The sequence below is a fragment of the Pteropus alecto genome, unplaced genomic scaffold, assembly GCF_000325575.1.
Source record: "Pteropus alecto unplaced genomic scaffold, ASM32557v1 scaffold239, whole genome shotgun sequence".
NCBI classification, from domain to species: Eukaryota; Metazoa; Chordata; class Mammalia; order Chiroptera; family Pteropodidae; genus Pteropus; species Pteropus alecto.
The window spans coordinates 2,564,262-2,575,064 of NW_006494613.1; the positions used below are offsets into that span (position 1 = coordinate 2,564,262).

A 10,803-nucleotide genomic window follows, 5' to 3' on the forward strand; every position below is an offset into this window, starting at 1 on the left:
TTAGGAATGTCTAAAAATTTTAATCCACAAAATACTTTCCATAATATTCTTAATTTCCTGAGATCAATTTCTTCATTTATCACTATATCTAAAGTCAGTGCAGTTTTTTGAGACATTCCTTGCCAAGTAACAAGGATGAAATAAACGATTTTTGAAAATTAAGTGAAATTTTGCTGAGAAGCATATATGAAAAGGAAAATACTTTAATATAATGAGATATTGTTTCCTCAGTCAATTCCTGTGGCTAGAAAATCTTTTTGAAATTCAAAGGGCAAAACTGTAAATGATGTAAAGAGCAACTATGGTATTTGGCTAAATTATGAAGATACCACTACATGTACAAATGATGGAAACACTTTTCTTTGTCCATTTCAAATAAATTTATCAGGGTATAATCTTATGATTAATAAGGCTTTAGCTATTTATATGGAGATTACTTCTATATATTATGAGCTTATACATCTCTATGTTCTCAACATTTAATATATGTTTTGCCATCAGTCTGTAACTTTTTAAGCTAAAGAGGATATGTGTGAAGGTGGGGATAGGTGAGGTGTTCACAGTGAGAATCTATCTTTAAATTTCTGGTAACCTCACAGTTCTACTAGACATTAAAATTATAAATAGTACAAATAAATGTCAATATATAAAATTAGTTTTGATTTCTAAAAACAATAACTAAGTCTCCTACAAAAGAAACTTACTTCAAAGACTGTATCTTTCACTCAATAGGTATGGAATATTTGCAGCAACCTTTAATTGCTGATAAAAATATCCTGCTTAGCAGCGCATGCAAATGACTGCCCAACACTTTATAACCTCAAGATTATAGCCTGCAAAGCTGGTTATAAATCAAGTTATATTCTCACTGGCTTGCTTTATAAATGTTTCATATATGTGCAGAAAAGTAGTTTTCAAAATTATACACTAAATGAAAACCACAATTTAATAATTTATCATTACTACTAACAATACATCACACAAAGTTCAATACTTTAATGAAACCTAAAACTTTAACTTCTTTGTCTCTGCAACCAGTTTCTTTTAGGGCTACAATTTCTTTGTGACAAGATCACTAAAGACCTAAGCTCAAGCATATTATCTCCATAATCAATTTTTTTCCATTAAGTATGATTTCTGCATGCAAATCAGCCCTATATTTTGAAAAGGTAATGTGAACAAAAACTAAGAACAGTTACACCTGGTACTGTACCAGGCACTTTTAAGCCTTTTACATGTTTTATCTCATTTAATTCTCACAGCAACTCAATAAAATAATTGCTATTGTTATTTACACTTTTCAGAAAAAGAAACTGAGCAGAGATAGATTAAGTAAGGTGACCCTGTCTTGCTTTAGGTTCCACAGCCAGAACCTAGGCAATCTGGCCCTGGTGTCATGCTGTCACATTATATTGCCTAATAATATTAACTTACAAAATAGATTTGCACTGCAAAGACAGCCAGTGCAAAAATAACCTTTTAAAGGGCTGGTCTTCAGAAACAATTGAAAAAATTTTTGATTTCAACATAAGTTTTCAGGAGACAATTAAAGAAAGATCTTGAATTGTAAATTGCAGGGTATAAAGTTTACTGAAATTGGACAAAACAAAAAGAAAAAGAAAAAAGCAATTACTAAAGTTACACAAAACAATGGCATAATACTGATATACAGGTGAAGAAAAATTTAAATTTACAATACAGTGACAAAGAACAGAAAGTTACTGTAGTAGTAATTGAGATTAATGCATTGACATTTAAATTTGACTGTTTCAAGATGTAATGAGAGGTAAGTGCTCTCAAAACAGACATATAAAAAATGAAGACCACTTGCTTAAAAATCTTTTTAATTTTACCTTTTGGTTTCGAGGTAAATCTTGAGCATTTGACGGAGGCTTGTAATTCAGAACTAATCTTCTAAATTCCAAAAGATTGAATAATGACTGAAAAAGAACAACAACTTAAAATAACCTAAGGGAAAAGTCTATTAACAGAACTGTAAAAATATGATGCATCTCAGATTTATTTCTGACAATTATTCTACTTATCACAGAATTGCTGCAATTGGCACAAGCAGGCCTATTTTCCCTCTGGGAAAAGTCAATTTTCTTATAATATTTTGACACAGTATTCTTTATTATTAACAACATTTATTGTACTACAAAATAGAAAATTATACATGAACAACTCAAAAAAACATACTATGCATTATAGTAAAAACTTTCTTCATATTATCTTAATAAACAGTTTTCTCAAAATCAAAGGTACGTAAATGCAAAGTCTAGAACTTCTTACGCACATTATTTTCTCTATAAGTTTTCTAGGTATCAATTCTGCAAAAATACAGAACAAATAAAGTTATGAACCAAATGCATGGTGATAGAGACACAAAGAAATTACATATTATATCTATGCTCAAGGAGACACACAACCTAGAAGGGAGAGAGATATATAATTATAACGTTAGAAATGTGACTCTAAGATATAGTAATATTGTTCACACAGAGTATAATGAGCGCATGTAAGATGCCAATGAAAAGACTTCCTGGAGCTGATTTATAAACTATGGCTTATAATCCATTAATGTCATCACAATGAACATTTGTTTAAAAAATAAAATAAAATATAATGGAAAATATCAGAACATATCACACACAGTAAATTCACCACAGAGTATTGTTTATAAAATTTCACTACAGATATTTTACATATATGTGTATGTATAAAGTGTTTTACAATGTAAAATATATTCCCTTCTGGGAGTCATAGTTTATAAAGTTTGAAGGTCACAGTACAGGAGGTGATAATGTATTAAATCTAAGTTAAGGTGGGTTAGCCAACTTGACAGAAGATAAAGGTGGCATCACAAATAGATGAGAAAATAAGGGTATTTTTTTAGTAGTTGGGTGTTGGGAAAAGTGGCCCACTATATATAAATACAGTTTATCTATCTATTTATCTATCTATCTATCTATCTATCTATCTATCTATCTATCTATCTACCTACCTACCTACCTATCTATCTATCTCTATATTTATATATAAATCTATATGTAGATATAGATATATAAATATACATGGGGATTAAAGACCTCAACACGAAAGGCAAAAATCTGCTAATAGAAATAAAGGAGAATATTTTGGTTATCTTGTGATGTGGAAATATTTCTTACTTAAACAATATAAACACATGAGATAATTCATTTAAAAAATATTTATGGAACATCTACATGCCAGATACAAGGAAGACAGGCAGCAAAGAATAAAATATATCAAGTCTCTGGCCTTGTGGAGATTACAATCTTGTGATGGCAGGTTAAAAAAATGAGAGTAGATGTTATAAAACAGAAATAATGTGAATACAATAATAGCAGATCAAGATCAGAACCTTAGGGAAGCAGCAGCATTTAAAAGCTACAGGAAAAAAGGCTAGGAGAAAGACAAAATAAGAACACAGTAAGGAAAGTACAGAGTTTAAGATCACAGAAGGAAAAAGAATAGAGAAAGCAACAGCTTTTAAACATAGCTGAATAGCAGAATAACTGTGGAGCTTTAAAAAATATCTATTTCAGGGGCCACTCAACAAAGATATAAAGTACCATAGAAGATTCTCAAGTACATCAAAGAATCACTGGCAAATTTCAAGAAGATTAGCAATACTTTCAAAGGATGTCACATTCCAGTAAGGTAAGAGCAGAAAAATAACTTTTAGATTTGGCATTTGGGATGTCACTTTTCAGTAGAATGGTGCAAAAAGAATAGCAGCAATGAGTACTGAAAAAATGAGATATAAGTAAGGGAGACAAAGTACAGACTGTTCTTATGAGGAATTTAACTAGGAAAGAGAATACTACAAATTAGAAGAATCCCAGTCCCATTTCTATGCTCTGAGCTTCCACTGGATAACATTTTCCTTCTTTCTAAACTCCCATTATAATCTCCTCGGGTGTTAGTCTGCTGGTGATAAATTTTTTCAGCTTTTGCTAGACTAAAAATTGTTTTCTCTTCATTTTGGAAAGACGTTTTCTTGGTAGTTATAGAATTCTAGATGGCCAGTTATTTTTTTCCAGCACTTTAAAGATAGCATTTCTGTTGAGAAGTCGACTGTTAGTCTTATTTTTTTTTCCTTTATTAAAGGTGACATATCTTTCCTATTTGGCTACTTTTAGGATTTTCTCCTTGTCTTTGTCCATAGCTTTTTTTTTTTTCCCCATTAATTATGATGTGCCTTGGTGCAGATTTATGTTTATACTACTTTATTGCTATTGCTTCCTAAATCTGTGGCTTGATCTCTTTCATCAAGTTTGAAATATTCTGTCATCTCTTCAAATATTGCTTTTTCCATATTCCCTTTTTACTCTTCTCCCTCTGTAACCACAAATATACTGTTTAGTACCATTTACCATATCCCAAATCTCTCTTATTTGTATTTCATGGCTTTAGTCTGAAAATATTCTTTAGACCAATTACCCAGAGCTACATCTTCATCTATCTCAGGAGAAAGGCATGTCCTTTATAAAAATGAGGATAACAAGAGAAACAGCTAGAACTGGTTATAGTTAAAGCAGGACTAGTAGTGGAGCTTTAGGGAAGATTACTGCTATTTTTCACTATAAGCCTTTTATTGCTACAAAATTCTTGGCTCTCTCTTTGAACTAGGTACTTGGGTTCTTAGAGGAAAATTAAGAAGATAAAAACAAGTGATGTAAATAAACATGTTAAGTATCTGGATTTTTTTTTTTTTTAACTTGCAGCATCTTTTCAGTCCCATACATGGGTGATAGAAGCTTCTTAAGTCTTCAATTCCATCATAAATAATATATGTTCCTTTTTTTGTTCATTCATTCACTCATTCAATAACTACAAAAAGGGATCTTCTAAAGTGTCAGACACTACTATATTCTGATACAGAATAACCTAGAAGATGTGTTCTCTGCTCTCAGGATGCTTATATTTAATCAACCTGGAATTACATGATTTATGAGTATGGTGAAAATGAAAAGCTACTTAGAATAGAATGGACTTTAAAATTACAGTAAAAAATGAAATTTGAAGCGATCTTTAGACGAAGTGTGCTTCCTACCCCAAATTTTCCAAAATCTGAAGTTAAATGTTTTTTTAGACCTCCAAAAGTCACTATTTCAATACTTCATTATAACCCAATGTTTTCGAGGTTAGAAGTTGCTTCTAGATGTCTAGATTTCTCCAAAAGAAAAAATAAATAATTCCAAGTGCCCTATACTTGCTTATGTTAGGAGTGTAGTAAGTAAAGCCATGCTACCAAGTTAAGCAGCACTAATATAAGATAAAGTTTAAAATTAGTAAATCACTTCAAATGTTAAAAAAGACAAGCAATTTTGTCCAGTCCCTTCCCTGTCCCAACCAAAAAACAGCAAAAATTTAAAATGAAAACAAAAGCTAAGGTCAGAAATACCACTTAAAGTAGAAATAGGTGGACATATCTTTCAAATTTGAACTAAGATACTGAAAGTTTATCCTATAAAAGCAAAAAGTAGTTATCCCCAAATCTATTAATTATTTCAAATGGGTCTTTCTTACAATACTGTATGGAGAAATAAAGAGCACCTATTCTAAATAACAACTACTGATTATTTGTAAGTGCTTTCTTCTTACAGTTTTATAAGAGAAGCTTCTAATCAATGAGCTTCATTTATTGGTCAGAATAGTGCAGAAATAACATCTGTTTGTCCAAATACAGGCAGCAGAGCATATTCATGAACACTCAGATCACAACCTTAACACTGTGCTTCATATTTTAAAATAATGTTTAAATTATGAAATTTAGATTTGACAATGAAATGCAAAAACCTTTACTAATAGTGCAAATAAGGTAAAGCCAGAGTCTTTTAAGAAGATCTAAGAGACTCTAAAATAGCAAATAAAATTTTAGATACTACTGGCATGTAAGCAAATAATTAACGCATAATCAAGGCTAGGAACAAAGATATTATTACAGATTTATGTTAATCCAGGTATTCCATAACATTTTAATGGTCTGGAAAACAATAACATAGCATAATTACTAATTAATATGTATCATAGATTATTAAAGAGTGAGGCATAAATCCAGAAAACCAAAGGAAATCAAATTGTATGGTATTATGTGCCAATCAAAGGGGGAGGGGGTCAAAAATTATACCAATGAAGTACAGAAAAAATTAAAATTACATATTAATTGCCTAGAAAACACAATTATCAACCCTGTAGAAAATGAACTAACCATTTAGTTGCTTTAATTATCATATGAAAGTTTACACTGTCACACATACAGATTTGGAAAGATAAAAAATGAAGAGATATTGTGAATACAAAAAGAAATGGCATGCACATCCAATGATTTAAAAAGTACTTATCAGGGACACTAAATAATAAGCTACAATTCAACTGTATTAGAAAATTAACAAAATTTTAATTTTCCTAAATGGGTAATAAAACTTAAGGGCACGTTATTATTCATAGATTGTTTAATTTAAGGAGACTTTTAAGGTTTAGTAATATGATAGGTAACATTGTCAACGTCTAAGCACAGTAAATAGTTTGACAATAATCACATCACATAAGAGAGTTAAAAAAAAAGAAAATAGTCAAAATTCAAAAGAGAAGGGATATCTATGCATGTAATCATTTTTCATTTTAGAATAAGGGGCTCAAGAAACATTTCGTGAAAGCCTTTGCAAGTTAGAAGGAAAATGTATTATTAATCTATGCCCTCCTCAAATAAAATGGCTCCTTATGTTAAAAGTAGTATCTAAGTGAATATAATTCTACAGAAAATATTTTCTATTATATATAAATAAGTCTGATCTGACTCACAAAAAAAATCTAGTTCTGAATTCATATCTTGGTTATATCCTTCCCTAAATTTGCAGGGAAATACATACAGAAATATTTTCTTTCTATTCTGACAATAATTCCTAATGGCGGTGGGGGGGGGAGGGGGGACAGGAGAAATTAGTTTCAAATAAGAAATTAATTCCAAATAATCTGAAAAAAGATGTAGGCCCTGCTCTATTGTTAAAACTTCATGCTGGGAGTGAGGAACAGAGGTTAGGGAATGCTGCCATCTCCAAACTAGTTCTTTAGACAGAAAGGCCTATCAAAACCTGGCCTGCAGTTATGTTTCACGTACTCAACTTAAAAAGAAACATAGAGCCGACCCACTTTCCATTGCAATCATGCCCACCAAATAAGATCTGCATAAACATCCTTACCTGAATAACAGCACTAAACCAGCAAGTATTGCCAACATTCTTTAGACCAACAGGAGCTTTGTCCTGCCTTTTTCTATCATAAGGGTTTCGAGAATCCCTCCAAACTTCCGTAGGTGTCCTCTTTAAACATGCTTTGTTTTCTGCTATGCTGGCTTCAAGAACTCTTAGGCGATGGGAAGAAAATGATGAAGAAAAAACAGTATTAACTTAGTCCTGTACTCTAGGAAACAGCATACTATAAACTAAGGATTTTGATTACTTAAGCTCTGGATAATGTATTTGGGGAAGTAACATTTAAAGCTATCTTTACTCAAGTAGAGGTTAATTTAAAAAACAAAAACAAAAACAAACAACAACAAAAAAAAAACAGCAGTGGCAAGACCAACAGATTGTAAGACATACAGCTTTTTTTCCCCCTAAGAAAAAGGAAATTTCAAACACAAAGATAATATTTATAATAGAAGGTACGTTAAATTTTGTTTCAACAAATTAGAGGTTTAGTACCAGGAACATAGCACCTAGGTAAATTTCTGAGAAATCACTGTATTTAAAGTACATATTTACAATAGAAAAAAATGACTGTTTTTTATAATGATAACTTTGAATCATCAAGAAAATATTAAAAGCTGAACAAACTGTACTTTAATACCTCTGAGCATTAATTTGTTTTTTAATAAAAAAAAAAAGGTAAATTCTAGTGTTCTTTTCACTACTAGATATCTATGACTTTATGACGGCTAAAGGAATAGAATATTTATGTAGTCACTTCTTCACCCAAAATATTTGCCTAGGGAAAAAACTAGTGAAATAAATACCTACATATCAGAATAATAAAAGATTAACCTCTTCAAAATAAACTCACCTACAGATTATCTTAAATATATCTAAACACGGCAAGAGTAATGCTACCTTGCTTAATGATGTTTTCTTGCAACATGCTAGAAAATCCTAATTCCCACATGTAAACTAAACAAGCATATTGTTGGATCAAGACGTGTTACTATTCTAAATAAGTATAAAGAATATTCAGGTGTCTTAACCCGCTGAGTGTTAATTACGAAAACCTCAATAAGAATGATTTTTCCAACTTTCTGGCTTATTGAGAAAATTTCATCCATGCTATACCATCTTTATCCTAAAGATTTTGCCCTATCAGATTAATGTCAAAATAATATAGCTATATTCCTTAATTATGGGGAAAAAATAATGATTCCTTTATCTCTAACAGCAGTATTTACAACATGACATTAGATACAATGCATTAAGATTCTAAGTTATCATTACTTAAAATAACTTACGTCAATATAGAATAAAGTCTTTTTTTGGGAATCAGTATACCACATACTTAAAAAAAAAAAAACAGGTAACAACATGATATGTTAAAATGTAAAGATCAAAGTTAACTTATATATTTAAAAGTGAACAGTTTACACTTCTGTCACTTTTAAGAGTGATCCGACATTAGCAGCACTCTTTGCCTAATAATCAACTCTCGAATGCAACTCCAGCCTCTAGAGGCTTTTTTCCACTAAATATTTACCACTAAAAGGTACCAGAAGGCTTTGGAAGGTATTTAATTAGATGAATTGAGGTAGAAGAAATTCAGAATTAATCTAGAACATCCCACTGTTACCAGAAACAAGTCTGCAAGAACATAAGGGGAGACAACAAATCAAAGAGCCAATTGACTTCTTATCGCTCAAGTTACATAGTACAGCATAATATAACACAGTAATAATAATCAATTAGAACAAATTGATTATTATTTATACAAGGCAACTAGTTTATGCTCAAAAAAAAAAGTTAATGCATAGTATATAAAAGGTAAATATAACACAAATGACTGCTGTATATGAGAAAGTATATGTAATTTTTTATTGACTTGTATAAATAGTAGTGTTTCTTTTGAAAAATCTGTATGTATATGTATATAGAAGTATAAATAAAGAAACTTTATTTCCATCTTCGTAATTAGAAATGAATGAACTAAAATAAGAAATGAGTTCTGGGAAAAATAGCAGCAATATTACAAACAGGAAAGAAGAATTAGCACCAGTGGTCACATACAAGATAAAGAAGAGACATCCAGAAATTGTACAGGTAGCTGGGCATGTACAAAACCACTTAAAAAGAAGATCTAGAGCATATTCTTAAAATATAAACTAGACAAAGGTCTAGGAGAATTACACTTTATCCTGAATCTCTTGGTAGTTTAATCTGTACTATTATACATATTTAACCACTAATTATAATAAAATATTAATAAAAACTAACCCTTCTTAATAATGCCAACAGGCCAGATCACGTTTATAATGACTAGGCAATGTGTCACAGACATTAGTTATGGAAAACAAGAATACCCAATTTCTACAAAATACACCCAATCTGCAAAAATTAAAACCCATATATGTCACATGAAATAATAAAAAAAAGATTCAACCTCAAGATCAGATTGAGTAAAACTAGGGCTCTTGTTCCCCCTAAGTGTCAACATCCCAACTCAAATCTTATCTAGACTACCCTGAGATAAATGATATTCTTATTCCAGATCTGGTTAAGATCACTAAAACCTAGAATTTTTTTTTTTTTAATGTTTTCACATAGTCAATTCCTTCACCCTTCTCTTTTGCTTCCCTCCCAACTAAAAAAAAAAAAATACACTTCTTGGTTTGTATGTACACATACAAATAATATAATGTAAACATGACTTTAATGTGATGAGATAATGAAAGCTTTTCAGTTCCCTTGTATACTCTCTCCCCCACAGGACTTTGGGAGAATGTATGGCCTCAAATGTATTTTCTAGGATGAAGCAGCTTGACTGCACTGTTTCTATTACTATTATTCCACAAGGGAATTTGGAGGGAAAAGAAAGTGAAAGATATAAACTGAAGAGACGATCTTCCCAGCATTCCTACATAACTTTCTTTACACAGGTAAAATAAGGTACAAACTATAATAACTGATGAGCCCTCAAGAGATACACATTCATTGCTCCTGAAAATCATCTAAAATATAAAAATAAAAGAATACGTATTTCTTTCTTAAACCATATTTATATTTGGGGTATATATATGTACATATATACACACATATATATGTGTATACACATACATAAAAAATCAAATATTCATGTAATTTGATTCAGTCGTATGGTAGATATCATCATTCATTATAATAAAAGTATGGTTTTTAAAGAAATAAGTTTATTATAATGGTCTTAAACCACACCATATGGTAGAATTATGGTACTAAAAGATGGTAGATGAAAGAAGGCCATGACTTTATAATCCCTTTGGTTTAGAGATTATACACTTTCAGTTTAGTACCACCAGGGACTTAAAACATGCTTCAGTAGGTTCCCCGCTCCTATCTCCTGGCTTCTAGAGGACTTTATTAACACATCTATCACAGTGCACCAAAAATATTTGTTAATCAACCAGTCTCTCCTCAGCATCTAGAAGGTAGAAACACAGATTTGTTTCACCCCTAGAGCATACATGAAAAATAACAGAGCCTAAACAAGTGTTAAAGTAAATAGATGATTAACATATTAGATGCTGTTACTTTGCCT

The 10,803-nt window shown here is 30.9% G+C and overlaps 1 protein-coding gene across 6 annotated transcripts in view; it reads right to left on the bottom strand.

Moving 5' to 3' along the window:
• USP25 (ubiquitin specific peptidase 25) overlaps positions 1-10,803 on the bottom strand; it is a 91,410-nt gene that overhangs the window by 59,346 nt on the left and 21,261 nt on the right. For all 6 annotated transcript variants that reach the window (XM_025042466.1, XM_025042465.1, XM_025042464.1 and 3 more), the window contains 2 exons: positions 7,230-7,392; positions 1,854-1,940 (listed from right to left, as the gene is read on the bottom strand). Coding sequence is in view for 3 of the 6 variants with exons in the window: in XM_025042464.1 (XP_024898232.1) it covers positions 1,854-1,940; positions 7,230-7,392 (250 nt within the window). In the remaining 3 variants the exon portion in view is untranslated. The remainder of the gene's footprint in view (positions 1-1,853; positions 1,941-7,229; positions 7,393-10,803) is intronic.